The sequence below is a fragment of the Carassius auratus genome, unplaced genomic scaffold, assembly GCF_003368295.1.
Source record: "Carassius auratus strain Wakin unplaced genomic scaffold, ASM336829v1 scaf_tig00216121, whole genome shotgun sequence".
Classification (NCBI taxonomy): Eukaryota; Metazoa; Chordata; class Actinopteri; order Cypriniformes; family Cyprinidae; genus Carassius; species Carassius auratus.
Window position 1 is genome coordinate 197,470 of NW_020528419.1, and position 27,133 is coordinate 224,602.

At 37.1% G+C, this 27,133-nt stretch overlaps 1 protein-coding gene across 1 annotated transcript in view; it reads right to left on the minus strand.

Moving 5' to 3' along the window:
• Positions 1-27,133, minus strand: part of LOC113097142 (autism susceptibility gene 2 protein homolog) — a 290,559-nt gene that overhangs the window by 195,808 nt on the left and 67,618 nt on the right. Inside the window, exon 3 of the mRNA XM_026262339.1 lies at positions 17,754-17,963. Coding sequence (XP_026118124.1) covers positions 17,754-17,963 — 210 coding nt within the window. The remainder of the gene's footprint in view (positions 1-17,753; positions 17,964-27,133) is intronic.

Below are 27,133 nucleotides of genomic sequence, written 5' to 3' on the forward strand. Positions count from 1 at the left end.
GATCCAGTGTGAAGCGTTTAAATTCAGCAATGAACTAAACTAGTTTAAAGCCAGAAGAAACAGCGCTGACAGAGAGGAGAAACACTGTGCACTGTGATACAGTTAGAAGGCTTTTCAATCTACAGATGACCATCTTTTCACATGGATTTACAGTAGTAACACTAACTGCACCATGGAATTGTGTCAGAAATGTGGGTATTCATGTAGAATTTGAATAATAGTAGTATTAAAAGTAATAGAATACAGTTACAGTATTTTTGTGTGATTAAACTATAGAGTTTATAAATGTATTTAGAAACCATATAGTAAAAGTTTTATTTACCATGGCACTGAAGTGCTATATGTGTGGTTTTAACTGTGGTTATTGTGATCTAAATGTATGCAACTATGGAAGAGCATTGGTTATAAAACAAAATAAAATAATAAATAAGTAAAAAGACAGAACAATTTAATTTCACAATATAAAAATAAGGATGCTACTAGTATCAAATGTGCACTTCTAAGAGACAAAAAAAAAGTTATATTATTATTAATATAATCAGGCAACACAAACCTGTTTCTTGATTTGAAACAACATCACTCATTAGAACATGCAAAAACTAAGAAATCTATTTTTATATTAAGATTCATTTATTTTGTTAAGGAAAAATGACCGGAAAAGTGCAAGGAATTCAAAAATGTGAAGTGTTTGTCAAGTTCTGACCATAAAGAGTAGTTTTTTTCTGGTTTCTACAACCTTCACTTTGGAACAAAAATCTGGCTTTTGAAAGAAAATAAAGATTTTCTTTATAGTGATAATTATCTATTGACTGATATAAAAAAATAATAGTAATACATTTTTTTGGACATATCGCCCATGTGTGTGTGTGTGTGTGTGTGTGTGTGTGTGTGTGTGTGTTTGTGTGTGTGTATATATACATATATATATATATATATATATATATATATATATATATATATATATATATATATACACACGTTTAAAATTGTGTAACTCTTGATGCACTATTGCTTAGTGTAAAATAAATACTGACGTTCGCTGCCTCATCCCACTGCTGATGTTTTTAAATATGCAACACTCACATTGAAAACAAATGAAAAAAAATGTGCTAGTCCCAGGCACAGCCTTAGTGTGTGCAACAGTAGCAGGCAACACTAACAATAAAACTAATTTAAAAAAGCAATCAATCAATAACACCGCTAAATAAAACCTCATACCAAATATGTCTTCCTTAAAGACAAATTCATTTTGCAGGAAGTAAAATCTTGGGCTGCTGCATTAAAAACACCATCCTTCTGAGAGACAGAGTGCATGTCATTACAAGAGACCTTAGCAATTGCAATCACTGCAAAACAGCCCGAGAAGGGCTGGCCTCTATCACAGAGCGATCGATGCGGACCCGTGAACTACATGTGCAGCATCGACAGGGTGAATGCATCAGGGAGAGAGAAAGGAAGATGGAGGAAGGGGAGAAGGAGCTGGGAGGGACGCTGTAGGCCGTATGGGGGAGAGAGGTGCTGAAAAGGTTGAGAGATGAGGAGAAAGACAGGTGCTGCAAAGCTCTTGTGTGTATATGATACTTGCCCGATCGCTCCTATATAAACACAATCACTAAACCGCATACACACACACACTATACTCCCTGCTGTCAGGATGCCTGTCTTTTTGAGGCACTTCTGACACATGCAATGTTTAGCTGCAGGGAAGAGTCTGTCTCTCGGGAAGAATAAGACACAGATATATACTGCTTTCCAAACTCAGCCAAGCATCGGTGTATATGACAGACACCAACCAATTTGTAGAGCTCACTAAAATCAATTTTTAAATGCTTTTTTTGTTTCTTTTCTTTTGCTCATGTATGTTTGCTGCTGTTCTCTGCAAATACCAGCAGCGATAGCAGTCTGTAGCTGACCGCTGACTAATTGAGAGAACTTATTTGAAGGAAGGCAGTCACTGCAGAGAGAGACTACAGCTGCACCTTGCCTTCAAAAACAATGAGCACTTGAGAAAAATAGAGGGAGAGAAAACAGAATAGGTGGAATGAAGGAAAACAAGAATAGAGTGAGAAAGAAAAAAAGAATAAGGAAGCAAGTAATGAAGGAAGTAACTGAAAGGAAAGAGGAAGCAAAGGAAAGAGGAAAGAATAAACAACAGACAAATGGATAAAAAGATACTGGTAAATCCTGATAACACTGCTGAAGACATTCTTCACTCAGGACACCAGAGGGTGCCAAAGCATCACATTTCTGTTTAATCACACACCGCTGTCAGCTCAATAAATCTGCGACTCTAATTCAGTTCAGCAGGAGGTCAAAGTGGAAGTACTAAACATCTGTTTGGAGATGTTTCTGTCCTTTCTGTCAACAGGACACTTGAGATGATAAACATATTTACACCTCAATGCGTGGCTCTCCAGTTTAGCTTGTGTGTGTCTGTTATTGTGTTTATGGGCACATTTTCTTTGATACCACCTGCTGTGCCTTTGTATTCTCAATTGAAGAGCAATTTTGGCAGTAAAACAGAACAATCCATGATAGAGATCCCAGAAACAGTTAAGAGTGTGACAGTATCGTAAACACATTTATGAGAGTTACTGACCAGAAGGGAAAAAACTAAAACTAAAGGAAATAAATCAGAATCGATTGTGAGTAGCCAAAGGCTCCCAGACTGCCCGGGGGTGGCTATAGGCAGCAAGTGTACGAGAGAGATTAACACATGCACTCCTCAAAAATTCTCCCACAGGCACACAATACAGCCTCTGCACTCATAAAATACATATTTACAAGTATATGCATCTTCACTTTCTATATTGTAATGTGTAATTATCTGCAGTTAAGGATTACATATAAATAATTAAAAGATTCCTATACACAGCTCAAAAGTGTTTATATATGAAACTAGTCATTTTCATGTAGACCATTTCATGCTAAAACACCTCTCTTATATTAATGTGTGTATGTATGTTAAGTACACACTATGTGTATGTGTTAAAAGTAGGGTAAGGTGATTTCAGAGATGCTAGCGATAGCAAGCTAGCTTTGAAAGCATAAGATCCCACCCTCCCTGCAAATCACTCTCCTAAGCCACACATCCTCCAAAAAACATGAGCACGCTGAGATAGACCAGAGGCTAACCAGCAACTATATGAGAGACAGCGCTGGTGGAGGGTTTAATGTAATGCTGTCAGACTATCTCATGTCTCAATTCACCTGTGAGAAAACATTACAGAACAAAGCACATAATATTACATTAATAACACCCTCCATTCTCGCTCAGTCTGAAATAGCGTAATGCAGTGGTTCCCAGCCTTGGTCCTGGAGGCACCCCAACACTGCATGTTTTACATGTCTCCTTAATCAAACACCCGATTCAGGTCTGTCGTTAGCAGAGACTCCAAGACCTGAAATTAGTGAGTCAAGAGCCCTATTCGGACGGGTCTAGTTTTCTAAGCTATGTATGAGTTTCGATTCTTACCACCTGACGTCTGCGATTTTCATGTACCAATTCTGACGGCACTAACATCTCTGTGTTCATTTCAGAGTTGGGAGGGTCTGTTTTGTGCATCTGGGCGTCACAGAGATCACGCGCTCTGTATGCGTGCATTGCATATAGTCATTCGGATTGATTACCATTAGTATTATTACACAATAAATACTAAATACTAAATGGCTAGAATAGCAAAACCATCTTAATGTGTGGTTTCTTTAGTTTAACTTGTTTTCCCTTTTTTTGTAGTAGGCTAAACCCATGTTTAATTTTCATAAAGCTACATCTGTAATTAAAACATTATGTAACTGAGTGCATGAATGAATGTGAGAAATCTTACCTGATGCTAATATTACAATAGCCAGTATACGTGATCTGACGCTTGATTTTATTATTTATACTGAGTTTGCTGAAAAACTGTATGTAATTTGCTCCGGAATTATCACAGAGGTTGTGTGAGAAAAACACAGACATGGCAGATTCGGACGGGATTAAAATCACCAAGTACGTCAGTGAAACACAGATTTCTCTAATGACACCCTGTAAAACTAGTCCCGTCCGAATAGGGCTAAGGAGACATCAAGGAACCACTTGCGTAATGGAACACACTGATGATTTATCATATCTGTGTGAACTGGGTGCCCGGAGGTATACAAAAACATACATTGGCAGGCAGTTAGGACAGCCTATCATAGCGCTTGGACCGAGTGTGTGATTGGACAAACACGTTATGATCTTATGCCTTCCACAGATGATATAAATACATATAAATACATTTAAACAACTTAACTTAGTGATTGCTATTGGGATGTGATGTGGGGGATGGTCGTGATATGTGCAGGTCAGTGCGAGCTCTCGAAGCTGTCAGCAGTCAGATGAGCATTTAGCTGTTCTGTTCACCAACGCTGTATTTTTCTGGACTTGCCAATTATGTGTTACCTTCATTTGAGCCCCCAAAAGAAGCAGCGTTAGTAGCAGTATTTGTTCTAGTAGATAGCACAAGATTTAATAATGGAAAAGAAACAAATAAAACTCAAATTAAAATAAAGCAACAAATATTCCTTATCAGTAAGCTTTGCATAATCCATTTTAAATCTGAATACATCCACAAACTGTAGCTCACCATCTACAAATCATAAGAATATAGAAGCTCTCGATCATCACTAACAATGTCAAAATTATTTGGATTGCTAAAGCAACCTAAATTCCGATTGGTCCGCGATAAGGCAATAAAACAGTAATTTGAACTTGATTAGTTCAAACTGAGAGGTATAACATATCAAAATAATAATCTAATTAATTTTTGTAGTTGTTGTTGCTGTTGACCACTGGGCTGCTCTCTGAAGAACCTTAGTTTTAAGGGGTGACTAGATTTATAACCTGTCCCAGCTAAACAAAAGGCAGACAGTCAGACAGAGAGATGACTGTGGCTCAGTGGTGGTCATGTGGCCATAATTAGATTTTATTTATTAAATCCAATTCACTTTATGGCCAATTTGTTGAGTTATATCAGAACACACCCAAATCAGTCATTCACTCTATGGCTATCACACAGAAACCTTCACACAGATTATATTTCCACCTCCACAGTGCCAACACATAGTGTCTTTAGTACCTCCAAATACAGTTGCACTTATGTAGGCCATGGTGAGAGCTTGCTTGCTTGTTCATCCAGAATAGACTCTACCACTGTGGAAACCAGTTTTTCTTGTCATAGTCCAGTTGCTCTTATCATACGTCAAGTCAGGATTTCAGTGTTGAAACCTGTTCCCTGATCATCGTTGAAGAGAATCTCTCTCGGGAGCTATTCAAAACGAGCACAGAAAGGGCCTGAACCTCTGAACGGCTTCTCTGCAGGAAGCTCTGTACTGAATACAGGCTGGAATTTGTTTCTCTGTGTGCTATGCGTAGTAGACATGAAATATCACCCCGTCTGTTCTTACCACAAAAGCTTAGTCCACTTCTCTCTCTCCACTACCTCATTCTTCCTTTTTCTTTCTGATTTTGCCCAGCATGCTTCTCCATGTCCTCTCTTTGCTCTCACGTTCCAATTGCCTCAAAGAAGCCCTGCATGGTTACCTGATCAATAGTATCTTTACAGGTTCACCTGGTGCCATACACCTCCTGGTTCTTTTACAGCAAAGAGTCTAGAGGATCCACCTGAGGGTGATACAACTTACTTTTTAAGTCCCCTTAGTTTCAGACATAGAGAGTTATACTTAAGTGAATTCAAGAGTATTTCCAAACTCTCTAGAAGACACGACTACAAAGCAACAAACCATAATTTCATAATATTGCTTTTTTTCAATGTTTTTTTTTATGGGGGGCTGAACAAATCGCTTGGTTGCCCTGCCCATTATAAAATTTCATTGAAACAAAAAGTCCTTTCTCAAAATAGTCAATTGGTCTTAAAATATCTAAATGTGGGTGGGTGGGGGGTGTTAGGTGTTCACAGCGATTCAATAGAGAAACCATTTTGGATTCTCCAGAGAACATTTAAGTGAACAGTGCCTAAGAACATTAAAACATTTTTAAAGAAGTTTTTGTTGAATGGAAAGGTCCCATGGATATAACAAGTTCTTCATGTAACTATCAATGCCAATAAAGAACTTGTGTTTTTAAGAGTGTGGTTAGATAATGGTGTAACAGTCAAGTCCTAGCTTGCTTATCCAGGCTATGATAACACATGATAGATCAGTATTTATTGAATATATCCACTGGATTATGGGAATCGCATTACAAATATTGTGAGAGATTCCTCCACCTTGAAATCTAGAGATAATGTACTCCATAAAATCCATCTGCAGGAAGAACATGTTATCAAATGCACTCTGTGGTGGCCACTGAGAGTGAGAAATTATTAACTGTGTCTTCTTCTATTGTCTAATATAAACACCCAGACACAAATAATGACATCCATGTTTGTGTTCCTCAGAAGCCAGACTTTTGTCCAACAGCATGTTTTGTCCAACAACATGATCAATCTCAAGGCTGACGCTGTCCAAAAGGATCTTAGCCACAAGTGAGCGTTAGAGACGAACCTAGAGAGTGAATCTAGAAAAGCAATGTTGCAACATCCTAAAGCAAATGACTTGAAACAAACAAATAATTCAAGTATTGTTTAGGAATGTGGATTAAAGATTAAACAATCAAAGTGTAAAAAATTGGGGGAAAGGATACGCAATAATGCAAATAAATGGTCTGTTTGCCATAAAGCAATTACCAGATACCAGCTGTATCCAAGCATGTTAACAGAAAGTTGAGTGGAAGGGAAGTGTGGAAGAAAAAAATGCACAACCGAGAGAACTTAAGAGGATTGTCAAGCAAAATTAATTCAAGAATTTGAGTGAACTTCACAAGAAATGGACTGAGGCTGGGGTCAAGGTATACAGACGTGTCAAGGAATTTGGTTACAGTTGTCGTCAGAGGCGTCTTACCTGGGCTAAGGAGAAGATGAACTGGACTGTTGCCCAGTGGTCCAAAGTCCTCTTTTTAGATGAGAGCAAGTTTTGTATTTCATTTGGAAATCAGGGTTCTAGAGTCTGGAGGAAAGGTGGAGAAGCTCATAGCACAAGCTGCTTGAAGTCCAGTGTTACGTTTCCTCAGTCTGTGATGATTTGGGATGGAATGTCAAATTTGGAGCACGTCATGCTTCCTTCTGCTGACCAGCTTTTTGAAGATGTTGATTTAATTTGCCCACACTGCCAAAAGCACCAAATGTTGGTTAAATGACCATGGTGTTGGTGTGCTTGAGTTGAACCCTATAGAGAATCTATGGGGTATTGTCAAGAGGAAAATGAGAAACAAGACCAAAAAAAGCAGATGAGCTGAAGGCCACTGTCAAAGAAACCTGGGCTTCCATACCACCTCAGCAGAGCCACAAACTGATCACCTCCATGCCACGCTGAACTGAGGCAGTAATTAAAGCAAAAAGAGCCCCTACCAAGTATTGAGTCCATGTACAGTAAATGAACATACTTTCCAGAAGGCCAACAACTATTGGTCTTATTGAGCATTCTAATTTGTTGAGTTTTTTTAAATGTGAGCCAAAATCATCACAATTAAAAGAACCAAAGACTTAAACTACTTCAGTCTGTATGCACTGATTCTATTTAATACAAAAGTTTCACAATTTGAGTTGAATTAATGGCATAAATGAACTTTTCCACGACATTCAAATTTATTGAGATGCACTTGTATACAAATTACTTAAATGTGATCACATTCTTTCTATTATTCTAGTCAGTTTTATACTTCAAATGCAATTCAACTATGAAAATAAAGGTTGCATCCAGGAATTGCAGTCAAATCAGTTTAATCTGGAAACTATACTCTGGAGAGGAGAGGGGAAATTTTGTTATCAGGGAGAATAAGTTGTGACTGAAGAGGACGGGTGGAACAGTCTTTAAAATTATTTGTAATTTTCATGACGGTGGTTATAACAGTAAAGGAAACTGTGACATGGTCTACTGCCTTCCAAAAAATTTTTTTTTTTTTAAATCCCAAAATGAGCTTAAAAAGCCATGACATATCCTGTCAGATTTGATGACATTATGATCATTTACATTATAGGTTAACTATTTCTACAGATTCTGTAGACAGAGCTTCAAATTGATCTGGGTTTCAAGAAGGGTGTTGAGTAATGCCTGGGTTTCCGTAAGAAGGCCACATGAATCTATAGAAATGTGATGTTGGCATCTAAAACACTGGGCTTCAATTCCAGTCCAGATGTACAACCGTTGATGCATGGAGAGCTAAATTCCATCTCTATGAGCTGATCAAGAACCTCACTCTGGAAACCTTGGCCAGACCAGTGGAAAAACAAACACAAGCTCCACAAGCTACCAGCTTCTCCAATGACTCATATCTCCACTGAAATTTCTAAGAATGCAAGCAATAAAAGAAAGTCTTATGCATATATAATGGAATGCTGGGGAAAATACTGGTTAGCAACTCATTGTAAAATATGAGAAGAATGAGAGAAATTAGTAAAAGAATGATTTGACGTGGTTATGGACATTATTTAACATTCTAGAAACCTATATCTACAAATGACATTTAAAGTCATTACAACTTAACTTCAAATTAGCTATTGGTTGGATCATGGTAGATGCTTAGTTGCTGTTCAAAGATGGTCTACCAGGCCTTAGATTGTCTACCAAGCCATACGTGGCAGATCAGATATCTAGACCAGGCTTAGACCTGCTAAGTGGAGCTACTGACCATTTAACGGCAGGTCACAAACTAACAGTGATTACTGTATTTAAATCTAAAATTACTACATCTGAACACTACAGAACTCTTTTAGATAATAAACCACATAGAAGAAAATATTTTAAGGCTTTGAAGATTGTGCTAAACCCCAGTTTAGCATCGTTCCAAACATCTCTTTTAACTCTGTTAGAGAAATGTTTCATACTTGTAATTTTGAAAATCAGCACTTCTTTTTGTATTGTTCTGAACTGTAGTACTAAACCATTAATCCTGGTTGAATTATGAGCAGAGTGAAACTTGAAGCAAAATAACCTAGGATTCTGTTTACAATGACCTAGGTTTACCCATTTCAAATCTTAGATGTATTCAGTCTTAGAGCTGAACAGAGTTGTACAATGAGTGGCTGGTAGTTAAAAAAAACTGCATTGTATTTGTGTATCACTACATAAATAATCAAAACTTTTTATTGAGACAGTTCTGACTCCACACTTGTTCTGATCTGGTAATTATTGTCGATGGTCTCAGTTTAGTAGCTCATTAAGTCAAGTGGAGGAAGTGAACTCAGGGTTCTACTACAAACAACCAAACCAAACCACAAACAAATTTCAATTGGCTGAAAATGGTTCAGTGTCCTGTAACTAAGCAAGATGGTTATTAAAGATCTTACATTGTTCTTCATAGGAAGAAAGTGTTTGTGCATCTGTGTGCAAATACCTGAAGGACGATTAGTTTTGAGGCAAGTTAAGTGGGTTGGTTGGCTTGACTGACATCCAATTTTAGTAATGCTGCCCTTTAAGTGCTGTACTGAGGTACAATTAATACTGGCTACACATGCAGTCTGACTGACAGCAACTGTCCACGTTATAACAATCCAAACAGGTAAACTGCTCTCGCTTAATTTCAGCAGATGGACTGCCCACCCTCAACTTGACGGACGGGTGGCAGTCAGGGCGTCTATTATCCTGTCTTTAGCCCAGTCACTACCGCAACAATGCCTAACAAGCTTGTCTGCGAGGTTAACGCTTCACCCAATCCTGTCAAGCCGAGACGTTGTAATACATGGCAAGTGGAAAAAGAGCTAATTCCATCCCTTCCAAACAGAGAGAGAGAGAGAGAGAGAGAGAGAGATGAGCAAGGGGAGAAATTAGAACCTCACTGTGATGGGACATCATGGCCTAGTCTTGTCAAACAGCATTAAGACTCATGGGAAAAGGAAGCGCTGGGGGCTGACAGGAAGTAGCATTACCATTACATTAGCACCATTATTACTGCCTGTGTGTATGAGTAACTGTCACACAAAGACAACATTAGGGCAAATTTCTTTGCCAGAAATAAAGAAAACAAAGACAGGGGTTTAAGTGACTCATAAAAAGGCTTGCTTAAATTCAAAAGGGCCCAGGACAAAATATTTTGATGTCAGGTGACAATGAAAACTGGAGTAATGGATGCTAATAATTTTGCATTGCAAGCACAGAAATAAAAATACAGTATTAGTTTACTACCATGGTGTGTGCACAAGATATGGTAATGCATATTATATATATATATATATATATATATATATATATATATATATATATATATATATATATATATATATTAGGGGTGTAACGGTTCACAAAATTCACGGTTCGGTTCGATACGATACACTGATGTCACGGTTCGGTTCGGTTCGGTTCGATACGTTTTAGATACAGCAAAATGTAAAAACATCTCAACTTTTCAGAATGCCGCAAGCGCACCGCGGGTCATGTGACAAGAACCAACCAATCAGCTTCATCCTTTCCCGTAACAACGTTGAGAGCTCAGCCAAGATGAAGGAACAGCTGATCATAGTTGTATATGGATTGCAATTTTGAAATAAATTCAGTAGCAGAGCTACTGCAAGCGATTTTTAGAGCTGCAAATCCATTTATCCTTCGCTGAAATTTCCGCGTCTCATGGAGAGAGCACGTCATTGTTGCTTAGCAAAGACAGACGCCTCAGGAGAAAGACGCGCTTAGCGTTTTCCACGCGTTTTTAGGCACGATATGTGAACGGCCCCTAAGGCGCTCGCTCACTCAGCACGCGCTGAAAGCTCGTTGCAAAATGTCTAATGCATTTAACAGACCAGAAATATAAGATCCTAAAATAACCAACAGGTCTGGTGTTTGGGTTGGATTCCCTGTAAGCTATAGTGTCTTAATGCTGCAGGGATAGTTTGCTGCGTGCATGTTTCTCCTTTTTTTCGTCTTTTCCCAGATAGTACTGACGCATATATCCCAGATATTCCCGCTGTTTTTTTTTTTTTTTTTTTTGTAATCCCGCTGGTGTAACCCTGTCATGTTGCAGATGCGACATACCGTTGTTTATTTATCCACCACTCTCTTGCCATCACCATTATAGCTTAAAGGGAATCCAAAGTGCACCCAAACACCAGACCTGTTGGTTATTGGGGGATCTTCTCATTTCTAGTCTGTTAAATGCATTGGCTATTTTGCAACGAGCCTTCAGCGCGTACTGAGTGAGCGAGCGCCTGCTGAGTAGCCTAACATAAACATATAAGATGGTGTTTTTTTCTTCTTCGGGAGTGTCAGGGGCGTTGCCTGTTACGTTGTTTGGGTTATTGGGCTACCTTGTTGAACGCATATCATTATATTTCTTTCTCTCTCTTTTTTTTTTTTTTCAAATATAATTAATTACTCCAACGAACCGTTCGGTATACATAATGCGTACCGCGTACCGAACCGAAAGCGTCGTACCGAACGGTTCAATACGAATACGCGTATCGTTACACCCCTAATATATATATATATATATATATATATATGTATATATGTATATATGTATATATATATATATATATATATATATATATGTATATATATATATATATATATATATATATATATATATGTGTATGTATATATATATATATATATATATATATATATATATATATATATATATATATATATATATATATATATATATATATATATATACATACATACATACATACATACATACATACATACATATATATATATATATATATATATATATATATATATATATATATATATATATATATATATATATATATATATAGTGGGTTTTTTCAGACCCCAGTGTGAACAAAGTGCTTTACAATACTACTGCTTTTGTGCATTCGGTTTTGGAGTTGAGTCAAGACTGAAGCTAGCATTTATCAGGTGTGTGTCTGTGTGTGTATCTGAGTCACACTGCAAGTGTTTGTGCCTGGGTGTCTGTGTGTTCTTTGATGGAGGCATAAGTGAAGCCGCTCTAAACCTGAGAGCACAAGAAAGAGAAAAACAGGAAAAAGAGAGAGAGTTTCCATGTGTGCCTTGGAGATGCTTGTGGGTTAGAGTGGCTCTATAACTGACATGAACAATCAGGCATATAAACACGGTCCAAAATTAACACCCACCAAGTAAAAACTGGCTTTGGTGAATAAATAAAATCAGTCATAGCCAGCTGGCTGGCCACTTTATTAGGAACCACAACATAATAAATAATTGGTTTTATTTAATTGAAATAATGAAAATCTGTCTCTCTCTGAAGCAATTGGTATTAAGTGGCCACACAGACTGTATATGGAATAAACAAATATAATTTAATGCATCATAGTTTCATGTCCAATAACAAATATTTTTAACCGATTGCAGACGTTGACACTGAGCAAGCCGCTGACCACTCACACATACGCCTTGAGGGACGCATGTAAATAAGAGGGCGTACTGATCAGGACAATACCGGCCCTGTGTCCTCCTCGGCAGTGACACAGTGTGTACATTTCTCACACAAACAACTGAACACAGCTCCCATCGGCAAGGCCAGAGAATGTGTGTTTGTGTCTGGCCAGATGGGCCTCTCAGCATGCCACTGCTGTCACACACACACACACACACACACACACACACACACACACACACACACGCACACACACACACACACACACACACACACACACACACACACACACACACACACACACACACACACACACACACACACACACACACACACACACACACACACACACATATCCTGACAAAAACAACTCTTCACATTCACACACAAATACTAACTAATAAACACAGTCTTACACACACACACACAACCTCCCAGGCAGATGACATCCATGCTAACCTCGTCTGAGCATGGCCCTGTGATTAGTGCATGAACTCAGACACCCACATGAGTTCTCAACAGGAGGGTCACATGGCTTTATTTTTCTTCTGAGCTTTTGTCAATATTCAATATATGTCTTGTATGTCAAAAAAAAAACAACCTTAAATGCCTATAATAGAATTTACCAACATACACTAACATTCAAAAGTTTTAAAAGTCTCTCCTACTTTTTTATTTTATCAAAACTACAGTAATTTTATGAATTATATATAAATAATATATTTACAAAAAAATGTATGTAATTCATTTCTGTTTTGATTTTTCAGAAATCATTCTAAAATGCTGATCTGGTGCTTTAACATTTCTTACTTGAGTCTTAAAAATGTTATCAATATCTTTATGGAAAATGGTTTTCCCAGGATTCTTTGACAAACCATAACTTTTATAACACACTTTACTGTCACTTCTGATCAATTTCCTGCATCCTTGAAACTACTTTTGCCATAACTTTTGAACAGTAGCACGTTTTACAAAATAAATAAACTGTGAAAAGGCCAGGGAACACATCACACATTTTTTTTATGGGTCACTGAATCACAACGTTTCAGACTGATTAATTGAAACACAGTCTGAACTAACACCAAAGGCTTCTGAATGCTATTAAAGGCTGTTCACACTGCTATTGAAGTTTAAATCAGAGACACTATTAAAACAGAAAAGGGTTGGCACAACAAATCCAATGACACACTCTTTAAGAAAGTGTTGTCAAATACTTTATGCTCAAATAAAAAGTGCATTAAAATCATTGTAACATACTGGCTCTATACTATAGTGCTCATGTGAGTACAGTACACAAGACACTTTCCAGTCCTCTGTCTGCTATTCACATCAACATGCTAAAACTGATATTCCCAGAATTTATCAGGAAAGTAAATACCAACACTAGCATACTGTAACTTGATTATCAAATCAAGATTCAAATTAGAGGCAGCCACTTTAAATCCGCAACACGCTGATATGAACCATACACCGCTTTCACAACGGTAGCGACAGCTCACGTAATTAATATTTCTAAACATGTCACATTCCTGCAGCCTCTAATTACCACTGGGCTATGAGAGATGCTCGTTCATATATCTCTGTCATACATGCCTATAAGAACTTGACTAAGAGGTGGATGTGGAGAGTACCGCTGAGTGTTTCCTTTTCCCTGACTGCAGGGTGTTTTCAGGAGGAGGTAATATGTCAGGCGTCGGGTCTGCTGCTGGCTTTCTGTTTATATACGACTGCTGTTTGTGAATCTGGGATTTAGTTCAAACAGAGGAAAGTGCCTAGATAGCCAATGTGTCTACACTGCTACCTCAACATGCCCCTGTCCATCACATTTAAAGCATTCTAAATGTATGAATATAAATAAATTACAATTACAATTACACATATAACATTATTTATTCCTGTGATGGCAGAGCTGAATTGTCAGCATCATTCCTCCAGTCTTCTGTGTCACGTGATCCTTCAGAAATCATTCTAATATGCTGATTTGCCATTCAAGAAACATGTCTTATCATTATCAGTGTTGTTTTGTATTATCACATACAATATCACGTCATTTCATATCATGTATTTTTGTGGAAATATGGATTTCTTCAGGATCCTTTGATGGATATAAAGTTTAAAAAAACTTTAACTGAAATTTTTTGTAACGGTATGTCTTTACTGTCACACTTGATCAGTTTAAAGTGTCTTTTTAACAAAAAAAAAAATTCTTAAAAAATCAAACAGATCTATTTTCATGCACATTTTGATGCATAAACTGCCTATATACATACATATAGTATATGCTTATAAACTATTTTAATTTTCTATACTTAAAAATAGGTAAATAAGTTAACACTTTTATAAATATTTACAGTATACAGCCTATAAGTCAACTTTAACTCCAGCATATTTTCCTGTCTATTCCCCAAGACACTGGGACAGACTCCAGCATCCCCACAACCCTACAGTACATAGGACAAGCGGTTTGGAAAATGAATGGATGGATAATTATGTTTTCCTGGCCGTATGTGATACGAGTGCTCCTCCGGTTCCTATGAGCCTTCCCGAGAGTCGCCTGCCAGATTCCCCCGTTTTTCTAAATCAGTGCTCTTCACACAGGCACTGTAGTGGACAGCTGTTCAGGGCTCAGGAGAGGGCAGCCAAGGGTTCTGAAGCCAAGACTGTGAACAATATTTTGTGTGACAGCGATATAAAGGTGAGTCAGAGCTGTCAACTGAGTCAACTCAGCAGGAAACATTGAGACCCATCTGTTGGAACCCACGTAAAGGCACACACACACAGACACACACACAACTGTGAACAGATCCTCTCATTCACACAATCACATACACACAGGCAGAAAATGCAAGATGGGCTCCTCTGGCCTAGGGAAAAAATAAAAACCCTGAGGGAAATCAGATTTTAAACTAGAAACTACAATAATATAAACAGTTCACACAGTTGTTAATTTGACTGTATTTTTGATTAAATAAATGTGGCCTTGGTGAGCATAAGAGACTTGTTTCAAAAACATAAAGTTCAAATTGAACATACATAAGCAATGCCCATGCCCTAGATGTCAAACTCACACCTGTGCAGCACAAAATACACACACAGCTGGGCAGAAACGAAGGGAGAAAGTGGATGAAACAATGAAGAAAGGGAATTTAATTCCCCACTATCCAGCGTAACTCAAGTTTATGGCCATTGCCTTGGTGTTTGATAAAAGCTTAAAGTGTCCCAGCCATCACTTCCCTCTGACTGCTCAACGAGAGATGGATTTGTCTGCCCTTAATTCAGCCATGGGCAGAATACACATGATGAACGAGAGAGCTGTGCAATCTCTCTCTCTCTCTCTCTCTCTCTAACAAGGACAAATCGTACCTGTACCCTTCCTGTCTCCAGCTTCCATCTATGGTAAAAGTGTGTGTGTTCATGCCATTGAGCATGCATTTAAAGGAATACTTCACCTCCCAAAAAGAAATTCTGTCAATATTTACTTACCCTAATGTGGTTCCAAACCTGTATCACTGAGAATTCTAAAGAATGTACAATCCATATCCAATTACAATGAATTGGGAAGCTTTGAAAAGCCACGCTGCAGCATTGCATGAGGAACAGACTACAATTTAGGTCGTCATCTTCAAAAATCTTGACATCAGACCAAGCTCTCCTTGTGCACTCATGAGAGTGAAAGAATCATTCGGAGTCCCCGGATCAACAAAGTTACTGTATGGCTTAACAAGTTTTAAAATCAAGTGTATGGGCCACTTTTGTGAGACATTTATTGTGTTTTCTGTGCTTAAAGTTCACCCCCAAAAAATAAAACATACTCACATTTAAGTCATAAACGATGTAGATTTATCTTCACTTGAAAAGATTTGAGGAAATTTAGCATTGAATTACTTATACAACCATGGATCCTCTGCAGTGAATGGGTGCCGTCAGAATGAGAGTCCAAACTGCTCATAAGAACAAACAAGCCACAAGAATCTAGTCCATCAATTAATGCCTTGCAAAAAAAATAATTTGTGTTTTTGTAAAAACCAATCACTTCTGACCAAAATAATCTATAATAAATAAAAATAATAAACTACATTGGAAAACCTTTATCCCCTGTTGCGTTCTCACATCAAAATCTAAAGATATATTTGTTTAGAACTGATGTGGACTGTTTGCAGATTTCTCTCCTGATTCAGACGAGACAACTTTTCCACTGAAGAAAGCAATATAATGTACTGTATAGTGGACCTATATTTTAGCCAGAACTAACAGGCCTAGTCTGAATGTCATGAATCTTATTACAAAAACAAATTTTCATTTCATAAAACGTTAATCTATGGATTGGAGTCGTGTGGATTATTGTGCTGGCATGACATTCTTAAAAAAAAAAAAAAGTAAGTTCCACAAAAAAAAAAAAGAGGGAAAACCATAGGGGTTTTGGAATCACATTAAGAGTAAATAATGACAGAATTTTCACTTTTTGGGTAAACTGTTTCTTTAAGTGCACATGGGTATGTGTTCAGTGTATTGTGTGGCCATCTGATTGCTTGCTCTGTAGTAGCAATTCCTCTGTGTAAATGTGCTATAAATACTCATTAGTGAAAACAAGAGGATGTCACGAATGCACACAAACACAGAGAGCAAGAGTGCAACACCTCACACAGCAACAATAACAAGAGTGACTAATTTAATTAGCACAATAAAACAAGTCCAAAAAAAGCTGGAGCCCGTCCTCTTCTCGTTCATCCTTAATGACAGAATTAATCAGCAGTGTCTTTACACATCTAATCTTAGAGGACACAATCTCTATTATTCTCTCTCTCGCTCCCCACTTCGGCACTTTTTGTAAATCAGTCCACACTTCTGTCATTGTGTAATGTCAGCAAGACCCAACAAACCCCCAGCCTGCCTGTAAAACCTGGTGTCATATTAATGAACTCCTCTGATTAGATCAGTAATAAGTCTTCGGCTGCTTCAGAGACGGCTAATGATCAGCGGCAATTACTCGATTCAAATGAGCTCCGCCTTAATGGAGTCAGATTGTGGCACCTCTTCTGTTGTTCAGTCATTGTCAGCAAAGACGGACTGGCATTATACGTGGCTTTGTGAAATTAACATGACTCATAACATAATCTCAAATTCTAATAATAATTTAATTTAGTAAAGAAATTCATAAAAACACTGACACAGAAGCGCATCATTGAAATAAACTGTAATTAGATGCAAGTGGAGGTTGAAGCATTAAGATTACTAACAGAAAATAAAAATTCTCAACCATGTGCTAAAGCATTGTGGAAAATCTTTAGGAAACCGATCACCCAAATACAAGGCCCCCAGTGTTACGTTTTCCTTTTTGAAAAGAGCAAGTTGGACTCACAGGTCGGTGTTTCTTCTGCAGGTGTTTCTTCTTCTTCTTGCTGTGCGTATGGGCCAGGCGAGGGTTGTTCTCCTGATCAGAGTGGTGGTGCTGGTGGTTGTTGTGGTTGAGGTCCAAGCTCAGCCCGTTCGGCACGCGGCCGGGCTTCTTCTTGCGCAGCGGTCCTGTCTGGTTCTGTCTCCGCTCGTGAGGCTTCAGGGTCATGTCCTTCTGTCAAAAACAAACCAACAAAATATCAGATATGAGCATATAACACTACTTTTGGATGAAACATTTTGACACAATCATGCCATCAAACTGGATTTTCTTATTTTCATAATAAATCTTATGGTGTGAAATTCATTAATGTATGTGTAAAAAAAAACAATAAACAATTATAATATTATATAAAATGTAAGAACTTTTAAGCCTAAAATGGCTTTTCTGACTACTGACTTGACTATGGCTCAGTGGGTGAAGACAAAAAGTCTTCACCCACATAATAAAGTGTCTTAGAATAAGAAACATTTCTCAAGATTCAATTAAATTCCAATAAATAAAATCAAGACTCCCACTATACACCACTATTCAATAGTTTGGGCTTGGTAAAATAAAAAAATAAGAAGAAAAATAAAAGCAAGGACAGATTCAATTGATCAAAAGTGGCAGTAAAAATAGTTATAATAATTAATATTAAACATTTCAATTTCAATGAAACACTGTTCTGAACTTTCTATAAATCAAATAATTAAAAATGCATCTTGGTTATTATTGATAATAATGTTTCTTAAGCAGCAAGTCAGTATATTAGAGTGATTTCTGAAGAATCATATGACAGTGACAACTGGAGTAATGCTGCTGAAAATTCAATTTTGTCATCACACAATAATAAATTACATTTTAAAATACATTAAAATAAAAACAAGTTATTTTAAATTGTGATAAAATATTACAAAATGTAAATTTTACTGTATTTTTAATCAAAGAAATGCAGCCTTGTTGAGCAAAAGAGATTACTTTATAAACATATTACCAAACCCACATTTTAGAAAGGGAAAGATAGTTCACCCAAAAATTTAAATTCTGTCATTTTTATTTTCTTTTTGAATAAAATTAAGGTTGAACTACTGATGTCACATGGATTTTTTAAACAATGTTCTAACTACTGTACCTTTCTAGGCCTTGAATGTGTCAGTTGCAATTCTGTCTATTTAAAAAACATTTTACTTTGTGTTTAGAAGATAAACAAATGTCTTACAGGTTTGGAAAGACATGAGGATGAGTAATTAATGACTAATAATTTAATGAATAATCATTTTTGGTTGAACGATCCCTAGTACGTAAGTGTACTTAAATTTTTACTCAAAAAACGTAAAATAAAGGGAATGAGGGTTATGTAAACCACTATGTTATTTTATGCCGTTAAGGGCCATTTATAAACAGCGTGAACACCATTCTTGCTACTGTATATACTGAATGTATTGTTTGTACTAAAACAACTTACACAACTTAAGCAGTGCACACTTCAGTAGGCGTATACTTGTCTACCTACAGCAAACATTGTTCTGCCAAGCTGCTAAAGAAAATAATCTTTACCCCACAGAAAAACAAACATTTTGATAAAAGGAGTCTGAAATACAGTAGAGGAAGCAGAGGAGCAGCGCTCCAGAACTTTCTCATCCACAGAGGACTTTAGACAGGAAGATCAATATTCAATGTGACAAAGCTCATCTCTGCAGGGGAGTTGTGTATCTTCACATATCTCTGCTTACAGAAGCGATCAATTACATTATTATACTCCAGCTATGGAGAGATAGATACTTCTTGTGCCAAAACAGTACACTAAGGGAAAGGAAAGTGAGACATTCGATACAGTTCAGAGTTGGAACGCCTACTAGAAACAGCGCAGTGACTTAGCAATCCTCAGAGATTCAGAATATTTACTGCATGATGAAAATAAAAGAATATATTTCAAAAAAAAGAACATTAAAATGTATCATGGCTTCCATAGAGCTATTAAAGCACAGCTATCTACAACATGAATATTAATAATAGATGTTTCTTCAGCACCGAATCAGCATATTAGAATTATTTCTAAAAAATCATGTGACACTGAAGACATCACAGGAATAAATTACATGTAAAATATAATCAAAATAATTTTTTTTAAATAAAATTTCCCAGTAATAATGTCTTTACTGTTTTTTAATCATATAAATACAGCCTTGGTAAGGATAAGGGACTTGTTTCAAACACATTGTCTTACTCATTCCAAACGTTTGAAAATTAATGTGTGTGTATTTTCCTATTAAAAATGGGGAATGCTGGGAACATTTTTGAGTGGTGAAGCAGATGAATCCTTGAATCTGAGTTTGTATTGATTCACTGAAGCTGACAGTTTGAAGTGATTCACAAAAACAATGGGTTTTTTGTTTAGTTTTTTAGCTACTGTAGTTTAAAACATCTCTGCTTTAATGTTTTCATATGCAACTTACAGCATGAGGCATCACAAAACCATTCTTATGAAACACTCTTAATAATAAAATTAAGTACATTACAACCTTTGTCAAAAAAAAAAAGACCAGTTACAAAATGATGGGCAGCAAATAGCTGTTTTTAATGTACAAGTAATGATCATACGTCTCTCCACAGGGCCAAAGTTTTCATATCTAACTTCAGAGAGGCAGAAGACTGTCCTTTTTATCTTGTTTTCAAGAGCTCACCCATTTTTCTAAAATGACAGATCCTTTTCCGCTCCTCATTTTAAGCGTGTGTGTGTGTGTGTGTGTGTGTGTGTAAAATAATGTCGGTGTGCAATAAAAATGAGTAATGGCTCACATGAATGTTTATTCTCTGATTCATACAGTAATTTTAAAAGCCTTCAGTTTCATCAGAAGACGTGTAAATGAGCAAACGCTTATATACACATCTGTGTGTTTATATTGCATCAACTCAAGCCTCCAGGTGATTAAATTCATCATTTCTCAAACGTAAAGCAAAGTGTTTTGCTGTTTCTAATGCAAACCTTCTACTGTGCAAGCGTGTGTGTGTGTGTGTGTGTGTGTTTGAGAGGAGATACACCATCAGCCCTCATCCGCCTGCGGGACTGATCCATCATGTTAAACTTATGTACCAAATCAGATTACATGCTTCAGAGACATTACATGTTTAATAGGCTTGTTCGTGTACTTGAAGTCAGAAACATGAAAAGAACTCTCGGCTGAGCAGACGGAGCATGTCAGGACTGCAAGATACGACAGGCTGATAACCAGCCATCAACTCTTCAGCTCTGATAGAGCACTCTGGGTATTTGTGCTGAGGGACAACCTCTATTCATGCCGTATCTCTCTATTCAGCGATCAGAATCATTCAGACTCACAAAATCAAGCCGTAGTTGATTCATTTCAGCTCGTCTTTCAGTGATATTCAGATGAGAACGAGGATGTGTTCAGACATACTACTTACTATATTTGAAAGGAAGCAATACGTAGGAATGGGATACTCAAATGAACAGACAGAACTGTGTATCCCACAATGCATTTGACCACAAGATATCACTCGTAATTGCAGTAAAAATACAACAAAATCAAAAATTACTTCAATGAGATATTACATATAATGAGATATTTAAAAATAGTATACAGTTGACAATATATTCAGAACAGTAATACCTATTAAAAGGAATAATTCATCCGAGAATTAAAAATTGCTCGAAATGTACTTACCTTTAGCCCATCTAAGATATAGATGAGTTTCTTTCTTCATTGGAACAGATATGAAGAAATGTCACATTATTTCACTTACTGGATGCTCTGCAGTGAATGGGTGCCGTCAGAATGAGTCCAAACAGCTGATAAAAGTATCACAATAATTCACAAGTCTTGTGTCTTGTGAAGTAAAAAGCAAAGTGCTTTATGATTTTATCAGCTGTTTGGACTCATTCTGACGGTTCCCATTCACTGCAGAGGATCCATTGGTTAACAAGTGACCTCATGCTAAATTTCTCCAATTCTCGTCCCAGAAACAAAGAAACTAATCTACATTTTGGATGGTCTGAAATTGTGTAAAATATCTAAATTAAATTTAACTTAATTTCTGGGTGAAGTATCTAATATAATTATTTGGTTGTCCTCTAACTTCAAAATGCATCCAAGTTCGATCAAAAAGGACATAAGAGCGTACAATAGGCACTGATGTATGAAGGGAGACTTTAGAGGATGGAGGATGAATATGTGGCGGTCTGGAAACTGTCTGAAATGACAGAAAAGCACATGAGATTATAAAGGATATGGAAAGTGAGCCTGTCAAGTATACTGAGCTTGAACTTGAACGGCTTTTCCACAGCAATCACGTCCATGATCACTAGCACTCGAGTATGTGCTGAAACACAGCCAAGGTGGATCTGGGTCACATAATCCAACGGATGGGCCTAATTCGATGAGCTTTTCTTCAGCAGGAACTACAATGATCTTTCGACAACATGGCAAACTTCATTAATCCATCTGTAAGCACATCTGGCCCTAATGCGCATCTTTCAGTGTGAATTAAGTGTAACAACATGTGATGCTGGCAGAGGAAACATTAGAAGTTCACTCTGGGAAAACATCTGATGATAAATCCGGTTTGCTCATCTATACTTGTCTAGTCTATCCTTGGAAAAAACATCAAAACCTACTTTTTTGGTAAAGAGCTCGGTTTTCTTTATTCTAAGAGAAAACAGTTGTTTTTCTTTCTGCACATTCTGTTTAAGACTCTCATATCTGTCTTCCTTTGCCTTTAGCATTCTTATCTTATAGCACATATTGATAGGACAAAATGTTTATCACTCTAACATGCATAATAAGTGCAAACTGCTTTCAAATTCCACTACGTTAAGACAAAGAGTGGCTTCCATTTCTGAGAAAACCTGTTTTCATCTTTTGTTTTATTAGTATATTTTTGTTGCCATTTCCCAAGAGATTTGGCGAGGTAATCTTTGGATACAAGAACAGTCCTACATCTAGCGACAAATACACAGAACACACAAGCTCCCTAGAGTTCACTTTGCTGCCTTGCTTTCTAGAAGTTCTTCTTTTGCTGTGGGGACTTAAAAACACCTCCGTATTCTCTCGCACACACCACCACTCAAAGGCAGCAGCTTTCAAGTGCAAAGTAGGTTTTTACAGTCTACACAGATTTAATCTTTCATCTCCTTCACCACGAAAATATATGATGTCTGAACAGAAAGAAAGACACATTCAGACAACAGACAGATAGACGGACAAATGCACAGACATGCCCCCTCAGATTTATCAGCAAAGCAGATTCTGAATCCAACTATTCTGAATGCAATGGACTAAATCAAAACGAGTTAAAAATAATGAAATTTTAAACAGTCTAAAAATATTATAATTGTTAAAAGGTTATAAATATAAATGTTATAGATGCTGAAGGTTCTGCTGAAAATATTACCCAATTATGAGGTAAAAAGACAGTATTAAGACAGTATTCCTTTAAAAAATTTATACGATAAATCAACTCATTATGCTGAGTTAAATGAACAAGACAAAAAAATGGACGAGTTTGTCCATATTTTACCCATCCATGGGTCGCATGATTGTAGAAATAACATTATTTAACTCAATAGTTAAAGGGGATAGTTCACCCCAAAAAATGTAATTCTGTCATTAATAATTCCCCCTCACGTCGTTCCAAACCCGTAAGATCTTTGTTCATCTTCGGGACACAATTTAAGACATTTCTGATGAAATCCTAAAGCTTTCTAAGCTTGCATAGAAAGCAATGCAACTCAAATGTTTAAGGTCCAGAAAGGTAGTAAGGGCATTGTTAAAATAGTCCATGTGTCATCATCAGTAGTTCAACCTTAATTTTATAAAGCTATTAGAACTAATATTAATATAACTTTTTATGCGCAAAGAAAACTAAAATAATGACTTTATACGTCATGGTATTCAAGTGAACACATTGAAAACTGCAACGGAAAAGAAGACAATGTTGAATGAAGTCATTATTTTTGTTCTTTCTGTGCCAAAAGTATTCTCGTAGCTTCAAAAATTAATGTTGAACTACTGATGTCACATGGACTGTATTAACGATGTTTTTAATATAGGGTTGTAGCGACAGACTGTGGCTGATACCTTTAACGATAGCAAGACTATTATTATTATTTTATTCAACAGGCTATGAATACTATCTAATAAATATTAGGGCTTATATTTTGCATTATATTTTTTTTCCATGTTTTAACAGTGTTGCGAGTTATAACCAATCACACACGATTATGCTGAGCTAGTGAACGCAATGGCCAATCAGAGGCGTTCTGATGAGTCATCGCTGTTCCGTTGTTCAGTGTGCGCTGACTGAATTCTGACTCACAAATTTTCTCATCATAAACAACAAAGTGCATGTGTACAGTACATGTGATGTAAGAATAAGATATTTATTCATCATAAAGTGTAGATTCACTGATTATAATGGGAGTGTTTTTAAAGTGTATAAACTCGCGCTAGACTGAGTGTAGCCTGAGTGTGGCCTAATGGTTAGAGAGTCGGACTCCCAATCAAAAGGTTGTGAGTTCGAGTCTCGGGCTGGCAGGAATTGTGGGTGGGGGGAGTGCATGTACAGTTCTCTCTCCACCTTCAATACCACGACTTAGGTGCCCTTGAGCAAGGCATCGAACCCCCAACTGCTCCCCGGGCGCCGCAGCATAAATGGCTGCCCACTGCTCCGGGTGTGTGCTCACAGTGTGTGTGTGTTCACTGCTCTGTGTGGGTGCACTTCGGATGGGTTAAATGCAGAGCACAAATTCTGAGTATGGGTCACCATACTTGGCTGAATGTCACGTCACTGAGCTTGTGATGATGTTCTTTGATAATGTAATGTTCTTTACTTGCTTTCTGTGGCTGCTTTTTGAATAACTTTTTGTGAGCATTATATTTAGTAACTTACAATACAAATTCAGTCATATTAAAAACATAAGGCTGCTTTTAACCTTACATTGGAGTTGGTTCTCTTTCCGGCAACGAAACAAACTAAGTAAATATATAATTAAATAAATTAGAACAATAATATTTTGTATCAGTGATCTCAAAGGCTGACGATAGTTGCGCTGATGTCAGTGCAGGGACAGAAAGCTCTCGGATTCCATAAACGTATCTTAATTTGTGTTCCGAAGATGAACTGACAAAAAAACTAATAAATAGAAAATAAAATAAACAAATAATAGCCTAATTAAAAAAAATTGTGTATAAATTATGAATCACTTATTTCCAGTTATTAGTGTAATTATTACATGGATTAGGAACAAACAATATTATAATTAACAAATGTCAAATTATCATTCAAATTAAATTAAACAGTGAAAGAAATAAGTAATGTAATTTAATGTAAAGAACAAAACAGTTTTATTCTTATCTTATCTTGCCTATAAGAAAAAAAACTGCTGTAGAAAGACAACATAAAACAGTATGTGACATACTATTAATTCTACAACGTGCTGTTTCTCAACCCGTGATAATAATCGAAGGTACTTTTCCTCTGCGGTGTGGTGCTAAAACATCTTCCTGATTCATTAGTGGCACATATGAGGGCTGTGCTCACTATCCTACAGATACAGGGGATGCTGACGAGGCAAACAGGAAAACTCCCACTCCCTTTACCCAGCAGTAAATGAGAGAGACAGAAAGAGAACAGCATGGGAGACCTGCACTTCGATCCCATTCCGTGATTAAACCTCTGTTCTACAGCAGAGCCACTCCAGGGCTCAGTTTCCCTGCCAAGCGTAACTACACAGGCTTTTGTGAGATGGAGACAGAGATTCTGTCCATGGCCTCTCTGTTTTATTAGTCTTATCTGTGGCCCTCAGGGAAGATATTACTTCTTTAGCCAAAAAAAGAGAGAAAGAAATAACGAAAAAAACTGCACTAACAGGAAAGCACAAGACTAAGTGTTGCTTTGAGATGGTGCAAGAAGCAGAAGGCTTTTGTGACCAAGTAAGTGCCGATTTAGAAAACATAACAGCAATTTAGTTCCATTCCAAAGATGGATGGAGGGGGTGAAGTAGATGAAATGAGAGGGAGAGGGACTTGTGCCCTCCACATGAGTGAGTAAACACCACATGTCCATCTGTCTTCTCACTGAGTCAGGCTCAACACTGCAAACACATGCTTTACCAAGTTTCTGTCTTGTTTTTTATTTATTTAAAAATTAAATAACTATTCTGTCATCAGTTGTCATCAGTTGAAAGTGTTTCCAATTATATCATTCTTCTATGGCGTTACTGTTACAGAATTATTTTTCACACTCTAATTTTAACATTACAGTTACCGTCCTTTAACCCACTGGAAAACTTTTCATGCTTACAAGGGGGTAAAATGCCAATGGGGTAGAAAATAAACTTAATTCAAGAATGAAAACAAGTTTTATAGTCTAATGCAATTTTCTTGTTCAACATTCATTCATTTATTGCAATGATACAGATATGCATTACATCAAACTCCATGACTACAACACTTACAAAAAAGAAATTCTGACTTTTTAATATTAACTTTTCATGTATAATAGGACTAAATTAAAATATTAAGCTTCATAATAGTAACAGTGTTTTTTTTTTAAACAATACTAATATTTTACAATATTGCTGCTTTTACTGTAGTTTTAATAAATAAATGCAGCCTAGGTGAGTGTAAGAGACTTAACATTCAAAAATATCTTGCAGACTCCCAACTTTTAAATTTGTGTGCAAAAAGTGTGTATATATGCTGTTAAAACACATGGACACACACACTCATTCGAGGCCATGCATTACACTGATTCTACCACGGTCTCTTGTGACTTACTGCTTTAGGAACAGCAGGGAAGAACAAGCCGATGGCCTTCAAACGCAGGTTAAAAAAATCAACTCTATTACAACAAAGGTCAACCACCCTCCACCGTCCGCCACTCATCAAAGAGAATATTTCATTAGCTCGACTCAATAAGCAATTCGGAGAACGATAAGAGCAGGTTTAAAGATGTAACTAATTAAAGGCCTGGCCTATCTAAAGAGTGTGAATCCTTAGAGGGAAGGGGAAATGAAGACCCCATACAGACCGAAGAGGTCATGCATGGTCGGCATGAAAGGCAAACATCTTGTTCTGAAATCAATCACCATGACAGAAAGAGAGAGGAGCTCGTGCTTTGAAGACCTCTGCCTCCTTCCGTCCAAGTAATGGAGCTCAATCGCTGACAGATGGAGGGAGCGGCGGGGGGAAGCGAGGGAATGAATAAACGAATGAACGAATGAAGCAGTCTGTGTCCATGGGGGGGAAGTAGGTCATTCACGCTTGGGCAGTTTATACAGATTCACTGTAACAAAGCTGTTCCTTTAATAGCAGAGATCTGGGCCGAGCCGTATTTTCGTC